Source organism: Nematostella vectensis, chromosome 11 (assembly GCF_932526225.1).
Source record: "Nematostella vectensis chromosome 11, jaNemVect1.1, whole genome shotgun sequence".
Taxonomy (NCBI): domain Eukaryota; kingdom Metazoa; phylum Cnidaria; class Anthozoa; order Actiniaria; family Edwardsiidae; genus Nematostella; species Nematostella vectensis.
The window spans coordinates 2,092,570-2,114,041 of record NC_064044.1 but is presented as its reverse complement, the minus strand read 5'-3'; the positions used below and the strand labels follow the sequence as shown (position 1 = coordinate 2,114,041).

The 21,472-nt window shown below is 40.3% G+C and overlaps 2 protein-coding genes across 10 annotated transcripts in view; one reads left to right on the top strand and one right to left on the bottom strand.

The window, feature by feature from the left end:
- Positions 1 to 669: 669 nt before the first annotated feature.
- Positions 670 to 1,667, top strand: LOC125573898. Its single transcript, XM_048734711.1, has one exon. It carries the CDS (start codon positions 854 to 856, stop codon positions 1,532 to 1,534), a length of 681 nt encoding a protein of 226 aa, XP_048590668.1. The 5' UTR covers positions 670 to 853; the 3' UTR covers positions 1,535 to 1,667.
- A 2,509-nt stretch (positions 1,668 to 4,176) lies between these two features.
- LOC5502284 (kinesin-like protein KIN-7I) overlaps positions 4,177 to 21,472 on the bottom strand; it is a 30,414-nt gene continuing 13,118 nt past the window's right edge. For 2 of the 9 annotated variants that reach the window (XM_048734198.1, XM_048734197.1), the window contains exons 18-50: positions 20,992 to 21,167; positions 20,457 to 20,502; positions 19,545 to 19,793; positions 19,017 to 19,098; positions 18,698 to 18,738; positions 17,135 to 18,085; positions 16,834 to 16,995; positions 16,548 to 16,683; positions 15,960 to 16,000; positions 15,423 to 15,545; positions 14,233 to 14,829; positions 13,932 to 14,093; positions 13,684 to 13,819; positions 13,517 to 13,557; positions 12,457 to 13,125; positions 12,165 to 12,326; positions 11,863 to 11,998; positions 11,602 to 11,642; positions 11,236 to 11,362; positions 11,063 to 11,125; positions 10,870 to 10,910; positions 10,503 to 10,638; positions 10,042 to 10,104; positions 9,868 to 9,908; positions 9,117 to 9,255; positions 8,937 to 8,999; positions 8,766 to 8,806; positions 8,285 to 8,420; positions 8,042 to 8,131; positions 7,648 to 7,834; positions 7,369 to 7,533; positions 5,412 to 5,494; positions 4,177 to 4,902 (exon numbers count right to left, since the gene is read on the bottom strand). In XM_048734198.1, the coding sequence (XP_048590155.1) occupies positions 4,712 to 4,902; positions 5,412 to 5,494; positions 7,369 to 7,533; positions 7,648 to 7,834; positions 8,042 to 8,131; positions 8,285 to 8,420; positions 8,766 to 8,806; positions 8,937 to 8,999; positions 9,117 to 9,255; positions 9,868 to 9,908; positions 10,042 to 10,104; positions 10,503 to 10,638; positions 10,870 to 10,910; positions 11,063 to 11,125; positions 11,236 to 11,362; positions 11,602 to 11,642; positions 11,863 to 11,998; positions 12,165 to 12,326; positions 12,457 to 13,125; positions 13,517 to 13,557; positions 13,684 to 13,819; positions 13,932 to 14,093; positions 14,233 to 14,829; positions 15,423 to 15,545; positions 15,960 to 16,000; positions 16,548 to 16,683; positions 16,834 to 16,995; positions 17,135 to 18,085; positions 18,698 to 18,738; positions 19,017 to 19,098; positions 19,545 to 19,793; positions 20,457 to 20,502; positions 20,992 to 21,167 (5,517 nt within the window). In that variant the 3' untranslated portion in view covers positions 4,177 to 4,711. The remainder of the gene's footprint in view (positions 4,903 to 5,411; positions 5,495 to 7,368; positions 7,534 to 7,647; positions 7,835 to 8,041; positions 8,132 to 8,284; positions 8,421 to 8,765; positions 8,807 to 8,936; positions 9,000 to 9,116; positions 9,256 to 9,867; positions 9,909 to 10,041; positions 10,105 to 10,502; positions 10,639 to 10,869; positions 10,911 to 11,062; positions 11,126 to 11,235; positions 11,363 to 11,601; positions 11,643 to 11,862; positions 11,999 to 12,164; positions 12,327 to 12,456; positions 13,126 to 13,516; positions 13,558 to 13,683; positions 13,820 to 13,931; positions 14,094 to 14,232; positions 14,830 to 15,422; positions 15,546 to 15,959; positions 16,001 to 16,547; positions 16,684 to 16,833; positions 16,996 to 17,134; positions 18,086 to 18,697; positions 18,739 to 19,016; positions 19,099 to 19,544; positions 19,794 to 20,456; positions 20,503 to 20,991; positions 21,168 to 21,472) is intronic. The other 7 variants (XM_048734200.1, XM_048734201.1, XM_048734199.1 and 4 more) reach the window with 7 other exon arrangements.

Below are 21,472 nucleotides of genomic sequence, written 5' to 3'. Positions count from 1 at the left end.
GTCAGTCAGTCAGTCAGTCAGTCAGTCAGTCAATTCAAGTTTAGTGAAACGATACCTCTGCTTTGATTCGAAGTGGGATTTTTCTCTGGTTTCGTGTGAAACGCCTCTGGTCTTCGAGAACATACCCAGAAAATGGCTGGACCTTTTCAAGAGCACCGATATCTTCTTCTTTCCTATGCCGAAGACTCTCATGAAGGCCACTTTGCATATTTTTACTTTTTTAGCCCCGTGTTGTCCTTCATATGGTAGCTTATAATATTCCTCTTTCCGCACAAGAGACATCGATCAGTGCACAAAGGTGCATATTCTGATCCCTGTATGCCATTCTGTCGTAGTTGTCCCTTATCGATTTGATAACGTCCCTTCCGTGGTCTAGCAGGCAATTGTTTCGAGGGCAGCATTCTAAGCTCATAAATTCAACGTCCTTGAAGGGTCGATTCTTTCTTGGCTTCAGTTTTTTTTGAACGGACGCTCTTGATCGTTTTGACCCTACTTCTAGGCAATTGGCTGCCCGCGTCAGAATTGCTGGGCGGCGTGTGTCGGCAATCTTGTCAAAATTGTAACCAAAACCAATATTGCTATCCATACTAAAATGATTGGAGAAACGCCCTACTAAACTCTTATATCCGTATATTCAAAATCACGAAGGCAAAACAACGCGCGCACTCGACAGCAAACAGTTGATGGAAATGGCGCGCGCGCTTCCTAGATAGGTCTTGATGTGTTTGCTTTCGAATTTCGAATTTGCGCGCTCATTGTCTGTCTGTTTGTTGTTGTTGTTTTTATGTATTGCTTCTACTGGTGAAAAGGTGCGCACATGGTTGAGGCGACATGAGGGGAAAAACCTGCGTGTATGCACTTATTTGAGACATTTTTCCGTGTCATGTCGGTCAAGGCACCAAGAGATGGCGTTTCAGGCTTCCATTTTGATTTCCACAAAAGCATCACGTGCCCTAAGATTACAACTCAAGATAGCTACTACGCAAGCAAACTGGCTACTTACGGTTTCGGAATTCACAGCGGAGCCACTGGAATAACAACTACTTACATTTGGCCAGAAAGCGTCGCTTCAAAGAATCCTGATAGTCTTCTGAGTTGTATATATTATCACTCAACACGAGTAGAACAAGACAATATGGGATGGAACATTTTCTGGGCGGACAACGCTCGTTTCCAAAACAAGAACTATACTGTCGCGCTATTTCTAGAGCATCTAGTGGAAAGTGGCATCAGACGACGAATTGACTATAAATTTTTTGTTTCCGGACACTCATATGGCGCGGTCGATCGTGACGCCGGCAGGTGCGAAAAGCTTATACGCAGAGAAGAGGTCCTTGAATGCCCAGCTGATTACCGCGAACTGATAAACGAAAGCTCTCTTCACCCCAAAACACACTGGATCGAGTTAGATCAGTCGAACTTCAAGAATTACTCAACATTTAAAGAAGAGTCATATTTCTTCCTTTCCTTCTCCCTGTTGACTATTTTTATGCAATTGATGCTCTTTGCTATTTCCCCTCTACACCAAAAATAAATTAATAAACAGATTTGATTTTTAAATTGGAAATTTTAATTTAGTAGTTTCACTTAAATCTTCTTTTTAGGATTTCCTTTCCAATTCTCTTTTCCATTACATTTATTTTACAGGTTTAGAGTTATTTCATTGGAATGGTTGGATCCAGGGTTTCTAAAAACACCAAAATATAATGCATTACTGGATGTATATTTGTAGATATTAATTCCCATGGGGATGGAAAATCACCACTTAAAATGGTACATTAAAACTTCAGTATTGCATCTTTTTTAAAATTGTGTCTGACACTATATTCTATCTTTGAAATCCTGTTTCATCCATTACTTGTTCTTCGCAAGGACAAAGCTTGTCAGAATGTAGCATTACAAATGTACATTAATGAAACTTTTATTAAGGGAAGGGTTTTTTAGGGCAAGATACTTAAACTTTATAACACTAGCAACAACCTTGTTCTTTTTCAATAATAGAATTCTGTTCTGTTTAGAGGCCTGTGGTGATGAAAGGGTTGAGATAATGGGAAAGGGGAAATGTCAAGAAATGCTCAATCAACTTATTTTCATTACTGTTATATTTTTTTCAACCAACCTTTCAAGTTGAGTCAATTCTTTTTATATCTCCTCCCCTGTCGACTATTTTTTAGTCAATTGATATTCTTTCCTTCCTCTCTACCCCAAACATAGATCAATGAAAGGGTTTGGTTTGAAATTAGAAGTTAGCATTTTAGCACTGTCAGTTATGCCTTAGATGTTTTTTTTAGGATTTGCTTTCAAAATCAATCTGTTTTTTCTTCATTGCATTCATTTTGGAGTAGGCCACCAACAACAAGGCCACTATATGGTAAATGGTGGGTGCACCAATATGTAATGCATGAAAGGAGATATATTTTTGAATTTTAATTTCCAGACATTTTTCTGAATATTCGGTCCAATGAAGGAGAGAATCGCCACTAAATCAATACATAAAAATTACAGCAATGGCATCTAAACAGTCTAAATATATTATTTCAAATCTTTGGAATGCTGTTACATCCATGACCTATTCTGCACAAGGGCAAAGCTTGTCGGAGTATTGTTTTGATTAAAAAAAATATTTATAATGGAACTTCTATGATGGGACATAAGAATTTACCATTAGACTCTTGACAACTTTGACAGCCATATTCACACCAGGAATTGTGTTTGTTAACTTTGATGTACTGCATAATTTATATTATTGAATAAGGCCTGGATCCATTTGGTTGGTACAATAAATAAATCTCAGTAAAGAGCAGGATCCTAGGTCCCCCCAAAATACCTCAATCAGTCAACACAGAAGGTGTTCAATGCTGGCTCCGCTTTTAGGCATTGCCTAAATCAACAATTATATTATTCAGAACACTGCCACGCTAACAGTCACAAATTATAAGTCTCCTGTAAAATTGTTGATCTCTGAGCCTAAGTCGGCTGAAATAAAACTATTTTTGCACAAGTAACATGAAGACAGTTGTGTTAAGAGATTGATAACTTTGTGATTTGCTTTTCAATTTTAAATTTTGCGCTATCCATAATCTAACGCATCTGCATAAATTTTTCTCGCGCTTTGATGAAAATGCTCGTATTTTAGAGTGCATACAGCTTGGTATAGCATTATTTTACGATAGATAGAAACATTTTTAGATGGATAACTCTAGGACTGATATTTATTTTGGTTTATAATATGAAATTTAAATTAAGCGCTCAGAGCAATGGTCCTGACATGTTGACTCATTGACGGCTGATTGATAACTGATTGTTCTTGAGCCCGGGGGTGGGAGGAGTTTTTCCTTTTATAGCTGAACAACGTGTTTAAAGTCCCGTGCAAACTGCGCAAGCACAAGCCAGCATTGCTGGCGAATTCTTGCTCGATTGACTTCAAGACAAAGGAAATGTCAGAAAGTCGATTTCAAATTTCCTTATAGTCAGTCAAGCGAAAATTCGCACGGGGCTATATATATCCTATTATGAGTCCAGTGAGAATAGTAAGTTACATTCGGCTGCCTCGTACCAAGGCGCTTACTAGCTTGACCGGACTAAGCGTTTGTCACTAAAAATAAAATTGAATTATGAGCTTTTTGCTAAAAAGAAATAACAGAATTGCAAGAAAAGTGTTTTCGTACCTTTTTATCGGCTTTTGAAGGATGTGAAAGCTCAAACTCGTAGGAATCATGGAATCCAGGCGGTTGAGTGACAATGAGACCCCCCGCGAACTGTTGGGGTTCGCCTTTTATACCGGAACCTCGTGTTTAAGAAAATTCCAGGACTTTTCAAGGACTATAACGTTTACGAGTAAACTCGATACCTCAAAATCGGAAATGTATTTTCAAGGACTTACTGTATTTTCAAGGTCTGTTCAACCCTGGCAAAGATGAGCGAGTTATTCTCCCGCGATGGGGTGAAGAGGGAAGGAACGGGCGCGTGGGTTCTTCTAATAAGATAGGGACTAATACCCTTTTCAGGCACTCTATCAAATATCGTGCTCCTGACGCTATCTCAAAGCAAGACAACGGTTTTGGGGCGGAGGGGTCATTCTCCTGACCTGCAATACCCATGGCCAGCGGACTGTCAGACAATATGGGGGATCCGTGTTAGCACACACACACACGCACACACACAAAAAGGCGAGAATGATTGATAGGGTTATTTATTAAAAACAATATATGTCCTGTTTGCACCTATAACGAATAAGGTTCCATACAGGGAATCCATCTGTCGTAGCCCGCGGTGCTTCATGGGTATCAAATAAATAAGCGAATAAAATTGAAGATAAACAAAACCAAGTAAAAAAATGAATTCGTGTATGCATGCCTGAATAAAAATCAAGTGGTTTTCAGAGACCAGGATTCCATTTATTTACGATACAAGGATTCTTCGAGTGCAACCTTATTTGAAATAGATGTTTGTCAATATGCTTTGAACAATTGTTTCTTTGTTTTTCTTGGAAGCTAGTTCTTCCAGGAATCATGATTTCATTTCTTTCAAAACAAGACTTCTGATGTCAACTTCTGTTTCGTGGTCAAAAATACAATAAAACTGTTATCGCCAGGGACCGCCGATTGCTGTTTGCATTGGTCTAGGAATTGTTCCAGTGGGGTCCACAGAGACCGTCTATTGTTGTTTACATTGGTCTTGGAATTGTTCCAGTGGGGTCCACAGAGACCGTCTATTGTTGTTTACATTGGTCTTGGAGTTGCTCCAGTGGCGACTCCTTTTCCATTAAGTCCTTGGTCTTGGAAGGAGATAGCCAACTGGAATGCGCGCGCCGGTTTTCCGCCTCAAGCTCCTGTGCGGATTTGGACTTGATTGTTGATAAATCGGACTCCTGAGCTACATCTTGAAGTCTGTTGCTCGTCTCTGTGAAATAAATATAACAAAACGTTCACCAAATCATGGAAATGGATTAAGAATTCAATAGAATACGTTCGGTATGGTACATTTAAGTCGTTTTTCTCCAGAGCACGAAGTGAAAAGTTTCACGGTCTATCGATATAGTGGACAGTAATGTCCTTAGTTTATTTTCATCTGTTCCTGACCATAATGTCATGCTTATTCCATCGCAAATAGCTTGGGATTGATCGCCAAGCGCGAACACACTTTCTTTTATTCTATTGCCCTCGGCGGCGGCGTCGTCCGTTGCCTTTGAGAGGTCGCTTCGTTTCTGGAAAACACCCCATTTGAACTAACTAGCTGTATTTAGGTACGTGTGCCAGACGGAATCTAGATTATCGTAAAGCTTTACAAAACTACTGTTACAACTACATACTTCTAGCCTAATGAGCTAAATGAGTTCTTAGATATCAAGTGAGCACGTTCTTTGTTGTAAATCACTTTTTTTGTGTTTAGCGCCCTCAGCTAGCCCTCACCTAATACAGGTCTTTCGCCTCGATATTTTCGCAGCTTCCCTTGCAACTGGTAGATCTCTCCCTCGAGGCGTCTAATCTGGTGTCTGGATAAAGGTACAACGAAGTACAAATGTCAATTTCGAATTTAATTATTAAGCACAATGTACTGGATGTATTAAGGATGGTCGGGTGATTCTATACCAGCAAACCTACCACCGGTCTGTGATCAATACTAACAAACCCTTACCCCTTGTCTGACGGCCTGTGATCTATATTAGCACAATCTTACCACTTGTCTGACGGTCTGTGATCTATACTAACACACCCTTAACCCTTGTATTACGGTCTGTGATCTATACTAACACACACTTACCCCCTTGTCTGGCGGACTGTGATCTATACTAACACACCCTTACCCCCTTGTCTGACGGACTGTGATCTATACTAACACACCCTTACCCCTTGTCTGACGGTCTGTGATCTATACTAACACACCCTTAACCCTTGTATTACGGTCTGTGATCTATACTAACACACCCTTACCGCCTTGTCTGACGGTCTGTGATCTATACTAACACACCCTTACCCCTTGTCTGACGGTCTGTGATCTATACTAACACACCCTTACCCCTTGTCTGACGGTCTGTGATCTATACTAACACACCCTTACCCCTTTTCTGACGGTCTGTGATCTATACTAACACACACTTACCCCCTTGTCTGGCGGACTGTGATCTATACTAACACACCCTTACCCCCTTGTCTGACGGACTGTGATCTATACTAACACACCCTTACCCCTTGTCTGACGGTCTGTGATCTATACTAACACACCCTTAACCCTTGTATTACGGTCTGTGATCTATACTAACACACCCTTACCGCCTTGTCTGACGGTCTGTGATCTATACTAACACACCCTTACCCCTTGTCTGACGGTCTGTGATCTATACTAACACACCCTTACCCCCTTGTCTGACGGACTGTGATCTATACTAACACACCCTTACCCCTTGTCTGACGGTCTGTGATCTATACTAACACACCCTTAACCCTTGTATTACGGTCTGTGATCTATACTAACACACCCTTACCCCTTTTCTGACGGTCTGTGATCTATACTAACACACCCTTACCCCTTGTCTGACGGTCTGTGATCTATACTAACACACCCTTACCCCTTGTCTGACGGTCTGTGATCTATACTAACACACCCTCACCCCTTGTCTGACGGTCTGTGATCTATACTATCACACCCTTAACCCTTGACTTACGGTCTGTAATCTATACTAACACACCCTTACCCCTTGTCTGACGGTCTGTGATCTATACTAACACACCCTTACCCCTTGTCTGTCGGTCTGTGATCTATACTAACACACCCTTACCTCTTGTCTTACGGTCTGTGATCTATATTAACAAACCCTTACCCCTTGTCAGACGATCTGTGATCTATACTAACACACCCTTACCAATTGTCTGACGATCTGTGATCTATACTGACACACCCTTACCTCCTTGTCTGACGAACAGTGATCTATACTAAAACGCCCATACCCCCTTGTCTGACGGCCTGTGATCTATATTAGCACAATCTTACCACTTGTCTGACGGTCTGTGATCTATACTAACACACCCTTAGCCCTTATCTGACGGTCTGTGATTTATACTAACACACCCTTAACCCTTGTCTTACGGTCTGTGATCTATATTACACACCCTTACCCCCTTGTCTGACGGTCTGTGATCTATACTAACACACCCTTACCCCTTGTCTGACGGTCTGTGATCTATACTAACACACCCTTACCCCTTGTCTGACGGTCTGTGATCTATAATATCACACCCTTAACCCTTGACTTACGGTCTATGATCTATACTAACACACCCTTACCCCTTGTCTGACGGTCTGTGATCTATACTAACACACCCTTACCCCTTGTCTGACGGTCTGTGATCTATATTAGCACAATCTTACCCCCTGTCAGTCTTCAACAGAGCTTGATGATCCCTGTCTCTCTCTAGGTGCTCATTTTCTTTTTTAAGTTTCTCAACCATCTTCTCCAGCTCAATAACCTTTGCTTTGAGCGTGAAGACAGCGACAGAAGACACGACCCCTCCTCCGTCAGCGGCGGCAGCATCTCTGAGAGGACAAGAGATAAGGAAAAGAGTTTATCAGTAATTACCATCATAATCATGATCGTCCCTATTATCATCATCATAGTCAGCATCACGGCATCACTATCCACATGCTTACTTCTTTCTCTCCCGCTCCTCTCTCAGCTTATTTGCATCATTTGCCATGTTCTCAGCTCGTTTCCGCTGGTACTCCACTTCCCTGTTCAAGAGTGCGATGGTGTCTTCCTGTTTGTAGGCCGTGCACTGCAGCTCCATGATCTGCATGTTACGGTTAGCTAACTGGATACTTAGGTCTTCTTGCTTGCCTACAGACAAATACAACACAGAAAGCATTTGAGATGGGGAACACATATAACAGTTAGCTAACCGGATACTTAGGTCTTTTTGCTTGCCTACAGACAAATACAACACAGAAAGCATTGAGATGGGGAACACATATAACAGTTAGCTAACTGGATACTTCGTCCTCTGGAACAGTTTCTGGAATTCCTTCATCACTCATTACAACTCACCTTTCAAATCAAGAATTTTTTGACACTGAGCATCATTTTCGGACTCTTTCTTCATCTCATCAAGAACAGATGTTAAAGACTTCAGCTCGTCTGTATTGAGAACATGGTCATATGACATGAAGGGTAGGTAAACCAATGCAAAGCGAAACCATCAATGTTTCAAAAAGACTGCAGTCTGTAACTATCATAAAAATGCCTGAGAGCATATTACATGCGACTGAATCCATTATACCAGCACTTTACCTATTAATTGGCCGTTGAGTTTTTCCAGGCGATCTTTCTCTTTGTCGTATAATGTCCAGGCCTTCTCGATCTCCCCCTTTGCTTTCTCCAGTTCAGATCTACATGTAGCAAGTTCTTCACTACCATTCTGATTTTGCTGAAAAAGGAAAGAGAAATGATAATAAATGTTACTCAGCAGTCATTTAGAATCACCTCACAGCAACTATCAAAGCTATCATCATCACAATCGTCATCATCACAATCGTCATCATCATCGTTGTTATTATAATTAGCATCGGCAGCAGCATACCAAAATAAATATTTAAAATATTATAATCATAATCATAATCATGATTGTCATAATCAAAATCATCATCACCGATATCTCTGCCATCATAAACACCATCATCATAATTATCATCACTATAACCATAAGGGGGAGTGAAAAGGGGGCAACGCGAGCCAATCCAGTCAAAACCATCCATAGCCAGTCAAGTCCTACCTTCCTCTCTTCAAGGCTTGCAGTTAACGATTTCAGCTCATCTACATTGAGAAAAATTGTATACTCCATGGTTAATCTGAGTTTTTTTAAATAATCTTAAAACATGGTCCTAATACAGCAACTTCAGCACACATTATATTAACTCTTTAAAACAATTCCTAGCAAACTCACCTTTCAAATCAACAATTTTTTGATACTGGCGATCATTTTCTAACTCTTTCTCCTGGAGCTCATCTGTGAAGAAAAGGTCACCTTAATTGAAATCTAATTTAATGGTTTAAGTCTGCAAATCTGTCTGTACTATTTTAGCACTTCACAAGCAAGTGAATGCATTACATATCAGCACTTTACCTGTCATTTGCCAGTTGATTTTTTCCAGGCGATCTTTCTCTTTATCGTATAATGCCCAGGCTTTCTCGATCTCCTCCTTCGCTTTCTCCAGTTCAGATTTACATGCAGCAAGTTCTTCACTTAATCCATTCTGATTTTGCTAAAAAAGGAAAGAGGAATGACAATCAATGTTACTCAGCACATTCATTTCGAATGACCTCACAACAACCATCAAAACTATCATCATCATTATCACCATCTTTGTCGTAAAAATTAATGAAATAATAGTCCAAACATGGCTGCTTATTTGGGCAGGTTGAATAAGATTAGATACCAGATCAAAAGGGTCAAGTCCTACGAACTTAGCCAACTTGGCCATTAACGCCCATTTCAAGTCAAGTCCTATCAACTTAGCCAACATGGCCATTATCACCCATTTCAAGTCAAGTCCTAGGAACTTAGCCAACTTGGCCATTTACACCCATTTCAAGTCAAGTCCTATCAACTTGGCCATTAACACCCATTCCAAGTCAAGTCCTACCAACTTAGCCAACATGGCCATTATCACCCATTCCAAGTCAAGTCCTACCAACTTAGCCAACTTGGCCATTAACACCCATTCCAAGTCAAGTCCTACCAACTTAGCCAACATGGCCATTATCACCCATTCCAAGTCAAGTCCTAGGAACTAAGCCAACTTGGCCATTTACACCCATTTCAAGTCAAGTCCTACCAACTTGGCCATTAACACCCATACCAAGTCAAATCCTACCTTTATCTCCTTAGGGCTTGCTTTCAATGACTTCAGCTCATCTACAGAAAATATGTATTCACTCTTGTTATTTGAGGTCTTTATTATCTTTATTCAATCTTGATGCAGCTGTACCAGTATATAATCATATACCCTACCCCTTGAAACAATTCCAATAATAACAGTATAGCTCACCTTTCAAATCAACAATTGTTTGATATTGGCGATCATTTTCTAACTCTTTCTCCTGGAGCTCATCTGTGAAGATAAGGTCATCTTAATTGAGATTAATGGTGTAAGTTTATCGATCTGTCTGGACTTTTTCAGCAGTTTACATGCAGCTAAATACCAACATCAGGGCCGGGTTCCAAGAAAGCCTGTTAACCCAACAATAAATGATCATTTTTTTTTTCAATCAAATGTCAAGATAGCCGTATTTATCCCTGGGTTAGCGCAAATCTTCTTTCTAGGAATTGGTTCCCATCTACTAGGTAAACAGCACAAACGGATCGCTTTGGAAAGTTTTTTATTTACTTGAATATTTGTGAAGTAGTGTGGCTGACACACACTAAAATTCAGATTCTATCCGAGATGCTGTTAACAAACAAATCTATCATATTCGCATGCGACTGAATCGCTACATTTTAGCACTTTACCTGTCATTTGCCAGTTGAGTTTCTCCAGGCGATCTTTCTCTTTGTCGTACAATGCCCAGGCCTTCTCGATCTCCTCCTTCGCTTTCTTCAGTTCAGATCTACATGCAGCAAGTTCTTCACTTCCATTCTGATTTTGCTGCAAAGCAAAGAGGAATTATAATCAGTGTTAGTCAGCACATTTATTTAGAATCAACTCGCACCAACCATATATTATCCTATCAACAAGCTCTCCAACCATCACCCTATCATTGTTATCAAAAACACTATCATCTTTATCATCAGCATCATAATGTTCAACACAAACGCCATAAGGAGGAGACGGTCAAGCCAACTTGGCCAATATCACCCATACAAAGTCAAGTCATACCTTTGTCTCCTCAAGCCTTGTCATTAACGACTTTAGGTCATCTACATTGAGAAACAAAGCAACTTCATGGTCAATCTAATATTTTAATATCTTAGAATTTTAATACAGCAATCCAGCATACTTTATTAAATACAAGTTGACACGATCTCAATAACAACAGGTTCTTCAACCAAATTACAAAGCTATAACTCACCTTTCAAATCAATAATTGTTTGATATTGGCGATCATTTTCTAATTCTTTCTCCTGAAGCTCATCTGTGAAGAAAATTACATCTTAACTGAACTCTTACATGCTGATATCAGTGTGTAGATTTGTCTGGAGCACCAGCAATTCACAAGCAAGTGAATGCATTACATATCAATACCTGTCATTTGCCAGTTGATTTTCTCCAGGCGATCTTTCTCTTTGTCGTATAATGTCCAGGCCTTCTCGATCTCCTCCTTCGCTTTCTTCAGTTCAGATTTACATGCAGCAAGTTCTTCACTTTTTTGCTGAACAACAACAACAAAAACTTGGTATCATAATTCGTCGCCATCATCATAATCATCCAAATCACAACACCATCATGATTATTATCAACATTGCAACAACCATCATCATCACTATCGTAATCATCATAATTGACTCACTATCACCCACCACAATCTCTATCATCATCAAAACATCATAATAAGAACATCATCATATCAAAGACGACAAAGCTACAAAAACACAGACAATAAATTAATACCTTCGTCTCATCAAGCCTGGTCGTTAATGACTTCACCTCGTCTACAGAAAAAAAGTGCTCTACATCGTTATTTTATTATCAAATTAGACATAGGATTGGGGTGGTGGGATGTTGAAGCAGTAATGTTACCCTGAATGCTATTGAATAAGGACAGTCACTTCTCAAGTATTCACTAGCTATTTGACACTAAAGGGTCGGGAGCTATTACTATTACATGTTCTGAAATGGGGGCTGCCATTTGTAGAGTACACAGCTCCTCACCTTGTAATGTACGGATGGTTTCATTCAGTCGATCATTTTCTTCTTTACGGTAATTAGCGAGTTTTAAATTGTCATATTTTGCTCTTTCGAGATCTGCCTTCAGGGCGATGAGTTCTTCGCTGTTTTCAACACTTTTCTAAAAAAAAACCCATTAAATACTTTTTGTTAGTTTGATGATGGTCATAGCAATTTTTGAAGGATACATAGTGAATAAGTATATCGCCATAGCAATTGATATTATGTAGAGATTGTCTTGAAAGTGAAACAATATCCCTACTTCTGTTCCTCCAAGCTTTACTTACTCGCTCCTCTGTGTTCTTTATCTCTTGGTAGGCAAGCTCCAGTTCGCATGTCAGCTCCTCTATGCGCTGCTGTTGTTCTTGGTTCTTCTCACGGAGTTGCTGATGTATCTCGGTGCTCTCACGAATTCTATTCCTCGCCTCTTCCACTTCTAGTTCGGGTGTCTGGTAAGATCATTAAACATTATTACGTTATTAGGTAAACTAATTCTTTCTTTAAGTAACATAAGTTGAAGTGTTTTTTTTTGTAAACAGTAAATCTAATAATTAACTTGATGAGTTTGATCACACTCACGTCAGCCCCTTGCTTCTCGAGTTCTCCTTTTGCTAGCTCCAGTTCGCATGTGAGCTCTTCTATGCGCTGCTGTTGTTCTTGGTTCTTCTCGAGTTCTCCTTTTGCAAGCTCCAGTTCGCATGTCAACTCCTCTATGCGCTGTTGCTGTTCTTTGTTCCTCCCGAGTTCTACTTTTGCAAGCTCCAGTTCGCATGTCAACTCCTTTATGCGCTGCTGTTGTTCTTGGTTCTTCTCGAGTTCTCCTTTTGCAAGCTCCAGTTCGCATGTCAACTCCTCTATGCGCTGTTGCTGTTCTTTGTTCCTCCCGAGTTCTACTTTTGCAAGCTCCAGTTCGCATGTCAACTCCTTTATGCGCTGCTGTTGTTCTTGGTACTTCTCGAGTTCTCCTTTTGCAAGCTCCAGTTCGCATGTCAACTCCTTTATGCGCTGCTGTTGTTCTTGGTTCTTCTCGAGTTCTCCTTTTGCAAGCTCCAGTTCGCATGTCAGCTCCTCTATGCGCTGCTGTTGTTCTTGGTTCTTGTCGAGTTCTCCTTTTGCTAGCTCCAGTTCGCAGGTCAACCCCTCTATGCGCTGCTGTTGTTCTTGGTTCTTCTCGCGGAGTTGTTGATGTTTCTCGGTGCTTTCATGTACTCTTTTTTTCGCCTCTTCTTCGTAGATATCACATGTTTTCTGCATGAAATCAATACAATCAATGATTAAATAATCATTATCAACATTATAATATTCCCTACCATCATCATGATCATCATCATGATCATCATCATGATCATCATTATCATCATCATCATCACCACAATCATTATCATAAACACCACCACCATCAATATAATCACCATCATCATCTTCGTCATCACAATCATCATCATAAACACCACCACCAAAATATTCACCATCATCACAATCATTATCATCAACACCACCACCATCAAAATATCCACCATCATAATCAAAATCGCCATCATCCTCAGATACAATCATAATCTTCTTAACAAGCAGGAGGGGAAATGTAAAAAGTTTATTTACAGTTAATCATAATCACCCACACCCAGCCAATCCATACCTTTGTCTCCTCAAGGCTTGAAGTTATCGACTTCAGCTTTTCTACATTGGGAAACAGTATTTTCCGTGGTCAATTGAAGTCAAGGCGTGGATTCATAGGTAAAAATTAAATTGATACATGGACACTCTTAAAGTAGAGACTGTCATTTCTAGAGTACACGTACTCACCTTGTAATGTACGAATGGTTTCATTTTGTCGATCGTTTTCTTCCTTACGGTCATTAGCGAGTTTTAAATTGTCATATTTTGCTCTATCGAGGTCTGCCTTCAGAGTATTGAGTTCTTCACTGATTTCAACATTTTTCTGAAAAATTAATTTTCTTGATCAAAGTCTGTCCATTTTCATAAACAAACAATGTATCCTAATAATATATATTGTTTTGAATAGGAAACATCCCTATTTTCCCTTCACTTACTCGCTCTTCTGTGTTCTTTATCTCTTGGTAGGCAAGCTCCAGTTCGCATGTGAGCTCCTCTATGCGCTGCTGTTGTTCTTGGTTCTTCTCACGGAGTTGTTGATGTATCTCGGTGCTCTCACGAATTCTATTCATCGCCTCTTCCACTTCTAGTTCGAGTGTCTGGTAATAAGATCATAAAAACATTATTACCCTATTAGGACAACTATTTCTTTGTTTAACTATGTAACAGAAGTTTGATCAGATTTTGTTGTTGTTGTCGTTGTTGTTGTAAACAATAATTGAGCTTGCACCGACTCACATCAGTCCCTTGCTTCTCGAGTTCGCCTTTTGATAGCTCCAGTTCGCATGTGAGCTCCTTTATGCGCTGCTGTTGTTCTTGGTTCTTCTCGAGTTCTCCTTTTGCAAGCTCAAGTTCGCATGTGAGCTCTCCTATGCGCTGCTGTTGTTCTTGGTTCTTCTCGAGTTCTCCTTTTGTAAGCTCCAGTTCGCATGTCAACTCCTTTATGCGCTGCTGTTGTTCTTGGTTCTTCTCGAGTTCTCCTTTTGCAAGCTCCAGTTCGCATGTGAGCTCTCCTATGCGCTGCTGTTGTTCTTGGTTCCTCTCTAGTTTTACTTTTGCAAGCTCCAGTTCGCATGTGAGCTCTCCTATGCGCTGCTGCTGTTCTTGGTTCCTCTCGAGTTCTCCTTTTGCAAGCTCCAATTTGCATGTCAACTCCTCTATGCGCTGCTGTTGTTCTTGGTTCTTCTCGAGTTCTCCTTTTGCAAGCTCCAGTTCGCATGTGAGCTCTTCTATGCGCTGCTGTTGTTCTTGGTTCTTCTCACGGAGATGTTGATGTATTTCGGTGCTTTCATCTAAGCTTCTTCTCACCTCCTCTTCATCAATACTACTCGTCCCCTACATTGTTTCAATCAAAGAAAATTAATGGATCAACGAGCGCGAACCAACTAATTCCTTTCCTTTAGTGTGAATATGGCAAAGAAAACATGCGTAACAAGTTGAACATACTTTTAAACTCTTTTCAAACAAGAGTACCTCAGGCCAACTTATTTATGGCACGTTGAAAACTTACCCGCTTATAGAAACCCTTTTTTTAAACATTCAGCGTAAACGGGCTCTTATGTAAATGGTCTTTAGTAGGATTCAAGGCTACACAGGTTCTTTAATATGCTCTTTATCACTAAAGACATTGCTTATCCCTTACGTAAATTAAAATTTACAAGTTTTTCTAGCATTATCTATACCAAAGAAGTGTATACATGTTAGGTTCCCTACTTTTGAGTCATGCTTATTAAAATAATATTTTTAGGCTAATCTCTCAAAGAACTTTTCTATAAGGACCTATTTTTTATTAGGCTTCATAGGTTTTTATGTAAATGGGGTCCTAAATTGGTATTTTTTTAGGCTTACAGGATCCAAACTTGCAGGTTCTTATAAGTGGGTAATCTGTATTGCCTAAACAGATAAGCAAGGCACGACTTGTCACTTACTTCTCGGATCTCTAGGTACGCCTTCTCCAGTTCCCGTGAAAGTTTCACCACAAGCTCTTCTTGCGCTTGCATCTTTTCTGTGAAAAGGTTTCTGGTGTCTTCGATATCGGTTAAATAGGCCTTCTGCATGGTTTTATATAAACGAAATCACATCTTAACAAAAGCTTGTTATAAATCATATTCTCACAAAAAGCACTGATTAACATCATTATCACCACCACCACCATTTACACTATCATCATCATCATCATCATCACCACCATATACATCACAACCATCGTCATTAATCATCACCACCACCACCGCCCACATCATTAATACGAACACAGGCATTATTATCATCAACATAATCAGAACTAGCGGTATCACTATGAACATCACCATCATTATCAACATATTCGTTAACATAACGATCCTCGTCATTAACATGATAATCATCAGCATCCGAACAACCATCACCATCACCATAATTATAGCAGTAATCATCTTTATCCATCATCCAAATGGAGGGAGAAAAGGACAAACGACCACCCATACCTTTGCCTCCTCAAGGCTTGCTATTGATGACTTAAGCTCATCTGCATTGAGAAAAAAATTATTTCTTTGGTTATTTGGAATAAAAGGGTGGATGGGTAGCGATAAGTGACACAGGGATGCTCTCAAATAGAGACTGCCGTTTCTCATTCTCCTCACCGTGTAAAGCACAGATGCACACTATTTTTATATTCATAAAACATCCATTTGCTGACAGTTGAGTTATTTAAGGTAAACCTTTCTTAAAGTCAGACTTGACTCCTCAAATTTTGTAAAAACGCTTGTATTGACTACCTATTCAAAAGGACGCGATCCACCCAATTTTCGTAGTGCAATTAGGGCTTTCAGCTTGAGTCAGGAAAAAGGAAAGCATTTGTCTTAACGCTTTAATAACAAATGTGGAATAAGAAACTGCTTGCCTGAGAACATTCGTTGCAAACTCAACAAAATACTTTTAAACGTTTTTTAACATCAACATACTGGAAAACGAACCTTATAAATGTTTACTGCTAATTTTTGGTGCCAACAAGGCTGACAAAGTTTCTTGAATGACTAGAGTCATATCCTATCTAAAGCAATCGTTCACTTCACCTTGTAAAGCACGGATGGTTTCGTTTAATCGATTGTTTTCTTCCTCACGGTCATTCGCCAGTTTCACATAGTTATCCCTTGCTCTTTCGAGGTCTGCCTTCACAACGAGGACATGTTCACTGTTTTCATAATTTTTCTAAAAAGTTTTAAAAATACATTTTATAAGTCTGTCATGCGTCATTGCAATTAAGGAAGGGTATAAAAGAATATCCAAAGCATGTTTGTATCTTAGACATTGTCTTGAACGGGAAACATCCCTCCTCCTTTTCCTCCAAGCTTTACTTACTCGCTCCTCTGTGTTCTTTATCTCTTGGTAGGCAAGCTCCAGTTCGCATGTCAGCTCCTCTATGCGCTGCTGTTGTTCTTGGTTCTTCTCACGGAGTTGTTGATGTATCTCGGTGCTCTCACGTATTCTATTTATCCCCTTTTCCACTTCTAGTTCGGGTGTCTGGTAAGATCATTAAACATTATTACGTTATTAGGTAAACTAATTCTTTTTTTAAGTAACATAAGTTGAAGTGTTTTTTTTTTTTTTTTTTGTAAACAGTAAATCTAATAATTAACTTGATGAGTTTGATCACACTCACGTCAGCCCCTTGCTTCTCGAGTTCTCCTTTTGCAAGCTCCAGTTCGCATGTCAACTCCTCTATGCGCTGTTGCTGTTCTTTGTTCCTCTCGAGTTCTACTTTTGCAAGCTCCAGTTCGCATGTCAACTCCTTTATGCGCTGCTGTTGTTCTTGGTTCTTCTCGAGTTCTCCTTTTGCAAGCTCCAGTTCGCAGGTCAACTCCTCTATGCGCTGTTGCTGTTCTTTGTTCCTCTCGAGTTCTACTTTTGCAAGCTCCAGTTCGCATGTCAACTCCTTTATGCGCTGCTGCTGTTCTTGGTTCCTCTCGAGTTCTACTTTTGCAAGCTCCAGTTCGCATGTCAACTCCTTTATGCGCTGCTGTTGTTCTTGGTTCTTCTCGAGTTCTCCTTTTGCAAGCTCCAGTTCGCATGTCAACTCCTCTATGCGCTGTTGCTGTTCTTTGTTCCTCTCGAGTTCTACTTTTGCAAGCTCAAGTTCGCATGTCAACTCCTTTATGCGCTGCTGTTGTTCTTGGTTCTTCTCGAGTTCTCCTTTTGTAAGCTCCAGTTCGCATGTCAGCTCCTCTATGCACTGCTGTTGTTCTTGTTTTTTCTCGAGTTCTCCTTTTGCTAGCTCCAGTTCGCATGTCAGCTCCTCTATGAGCTGCTGTTGTTCTTGGTTTTTCTCGAGCACTCCTTTTGCAAGCTCCAGTTCGCATGCGAGCTCCTCCATGCGCTGCTGTTGTTCTTGGTTCTTATCGAGGAGTTGATGTATCTCGGTGCTCTGAGGTAATCTATCTGTCACCTCTTCCATAGAGTTCTTTTCAAGTTCCCCTCTGGCTAGGTCCAGTTCACATGTTAGCTCCTCTATGCGTTGCTGCTGTCTTTGTACTTTGTGGCTAAGTTGGTGCTGTTCCTCTGTACTTTGACGTAAGTTGTTAGTCACTTCTTCCATTTTCGCCTCACATGTTTTCTATTGATTGTATAGACAGACATAAATATAAGACATTTCCGTATGCGTTATCAGCTTTAGTATCAACTGCTTTTCCCTTGGAATCAAAATTCATGGCGAGGCCCGTTGTAAGCTAAGGAAACTAAAGGGGACAGAAAATGGACATTGAGCCCTGAACATTTTTAGGGCTACATAAAATACATACATCATCATAATCATCATAACATAACCATCATCACCACTACCACCACAATACATGACAAAAAATTGAACAGGTCAATGACCCTCAATCATCATTTAACCACAATCACCACTCGGAATACATTATCATAACTGATCATAACCAACATCATCATAGTCGGCGTCATCGTCATCATCATCATCATCATCATCGTCATTGTCACAGTTATCTAACCATCATTATATATTTCTAATGCCACCACTGACAAATGATAATGTCAAACAGCATTATCACCGCTATGGCGGATGAGATCAAACGACCGAGAAAAGAGTAAAATAATTCTGTTACAGTTTCCACGCTAAAGTTATCGGTTGCATTTATCAAAACGATGTATGGTTCGTGAGCATTCCTATATATATTAAAAAATACATAATAAAAAATCTATACTGTACCTTGTTTTGCTCTAAGCTCGATCTTGAAGTATTCAGCTCGTCTGTTGAAATAAAGTTATTTACTTGCGTTTTGGAAAGTATTAAAGAATGTCGATCAACCACTCCTTTGTTATTGTTTATCATTGAAAAATACAGCGGTTTATTCGCAAGGAAAAATAATTCATAATAACAATCTACGAATAAAGTCTGATACGTTATTGACGATATTAGATTTTAATATCTTGGTAACTCGTTTTAATTAGTTGATGGAAATGGATGGCTGTCTGACTCGGCATTGAGCGGGGGATGAAAAGAAGTCCCACTTGGAAGACCACCTTACCTTGTAATTTACGGATGGTATCATTCAGTTTTTCATTTTCTTCTTTTATATTTTGTATATCTAAGGCGTCGTCGCTACTTGGCTGAGAATTTAGGGGAAAAATATTAGGATGAGATAAACAAAGGTAGGTTATGCAAGCAGAGTTAACGTTAGGTAAAGGCATGAGGTGTGAAGGAAAGTGAAGAAACGGGAAGATGAGGAAAGTAAAGAAAAGTTAAGAGAAAGCAAATCAAATCAAGTCAAGACAAGTCAAATCAGGTGAGGTGGGGTGAGGTAAGGAGAGGTGAGGTGGGGTGAAGTAAGGTGAGATGAGATGAGGTAAGGTGAGGTAAGGAGAGGTGAGGTAAGGTGAGGTGAGGTAAGGAGAGGTGAGGTAAGGAGATGTGAGGTAAGGAGAGGTGAGATGAGGTGAGGCGAGGCGAGGCAAGGTGGGGTGGGGTGAGGAGAGCTGAGGTAAGGCAGGAAAGCTAAGGAAAGAAGAGGCGAGAAAAGATTAGGCAAGGTGTGGAATGACAGTTTCCTACTTACTGCGTTATCCTGTAATCGGTCGATCTCTGCGCTTGCAAGGTCAAGTTCGAATGTGAGCTCCTCTATGCGCTGCTTGTGTTCTTGGTTCTTGTCACGAAGCTGTTGTTGTATCTCAGTGTTTTCGCGTAAGCGGTTATGTGCATCTTCTACATTAACTTCACGTTCGTAGTAAAGAAAAGTCATGTGCTCTAAGTCATCAATTTTTGCCTGAAGAGTCTTCCTAAGTTGTTGGACCTCCTGAAAAATAATCTAGATAAATATACATCACTATCACTAGCAAAACAATAGTAACAAAAAAAAAAGATAAATTCTGTTTCAAGTGCACTCAAATGCTCACTTTAAGGGCACTATTGGGAAATAGGTTGACGGATAAGTCGCCTTACTACGATTTCCCGAGTAATCTGCGAACTTCCGCTCGATGCTAGATTACAACCAAATTCGTTGTTGCGCGACCTCAGCAAATCCAAAGTCTCGTTAGAAAATAGCGCATAGTCAATCAACCGTCTAAACAAATCGATGGTTTTTCGAGTAAGTACGCAGCTGCTTTGTCTCCTATTATCTTCGTTCTACAAAGAAGTATTTTGTCTCTATTCTTCTCGTTCTTTGTGTGGAGGTGCGGATATTGTTCATTTGCCTAATCAAATTGCAGCTTGTAAGAGCTGCGTACTGACCCTGTTTTTCTGCGCGTCATAAACCATTTGACTGGACACAGAAAGGAAATTGATTGGTCAAGGTTTTATGATTGACTACGCACTACTCCAGACGAGAAATGGATTTAGATTCTTTGCGGTTGCGCAACAACAAATTCAGATAAAATCAAACGCCCACTCTGAATACTGGTAAGTTACTATAAGTAACTGGATAAGTGCCAGCTCACGAGCTTAGATTTTTTATTCATGAGCGTTATCTCACCTCTGATTGAAGGTCACACTGAACCTCTTTGGCGTTGTAGCTAGAACTGCCAACAAGAATGGGTTAGACCATGGGAAATGTGTCCAAGTGGCAGAGCCATAAGGTACATAAGACAAGCGTTCCATTTTCCGTAAGCTACCGCTATCAAATGAATGAGCAAGAGACACAAAAAGGCTCAAGTCGATCAAATTGCAATCTGCTAAGTTTTCAGAAGTCATTGGAAACCCCGAACCCTCCCCCTTCAGTACAATGTCTTACCCTGAACCCCCCCCCCCCCTCAGTACAATGTCTTACCCTGAACCCCCCCCCCCTCAGTACAATTTTTAACCAGATCATCCCCTAACACAGTGTCTTCCCTTGACCACCCCCCCCCCCCCTAAGTACAATGATCTTCCCTGATCCCCGACCCCCTCCGTACAATGTCTTCCTTTGACATTTGTGAGAAATTAACAATAGATATCCTATTATCAAAGATTTGTGTCGCAATATTCAGACACGATCACTACCCCTTCTTTGTTTTAAATATTGATGTTACCTTAGTGATATGTCATGCGCAGTTCCTGCGGCAGGTGGCGGGACCTCCTCGCTGACAAGCCTTTCTTGCTCCTCTAATATATTGGGAACTGAAAGGTCACAGGGTTTTGTTCCAGGTGTCCGAGCAAGGAGGGGCAAAGGCAGAAGCCCAGCACCGGGGCACCATGTTTCGCGCCTCTGAAATAAAATACCCAGCGAAAAAGCGAAACAAGGTGAAATGAAAACAATAATGAAACAAAGTGAACAGTTTAAGTATCAGGAAATTGGTAAAAAAATAATAATAAACGATTGATCCTCCCGCTTGGAGATCGGTTACAACCGGCCATTTTTAATTCGGGTTTAAATTAAAAAGGGGTCATTTGTTGGACGGACTAATCCAAGCAAGGTTTTGTGTCTAATGCACAATGACTCCCCTCTTATAGACCCAGCCTATTGAGACCAAAGTCTGCGAAATGAGGAAATAAATAGGGTGGTTGCCCTTC

Bases quoted from the DNA above. Each gene is read 5' to 3' on its own strand.
- LOC125573898 (XM_048734711.1), top strand. From the start codon at position 854: ATGCACTTATTTGAGACATTTTTCCGTGTCATGTCGGTCAAGGCACCA.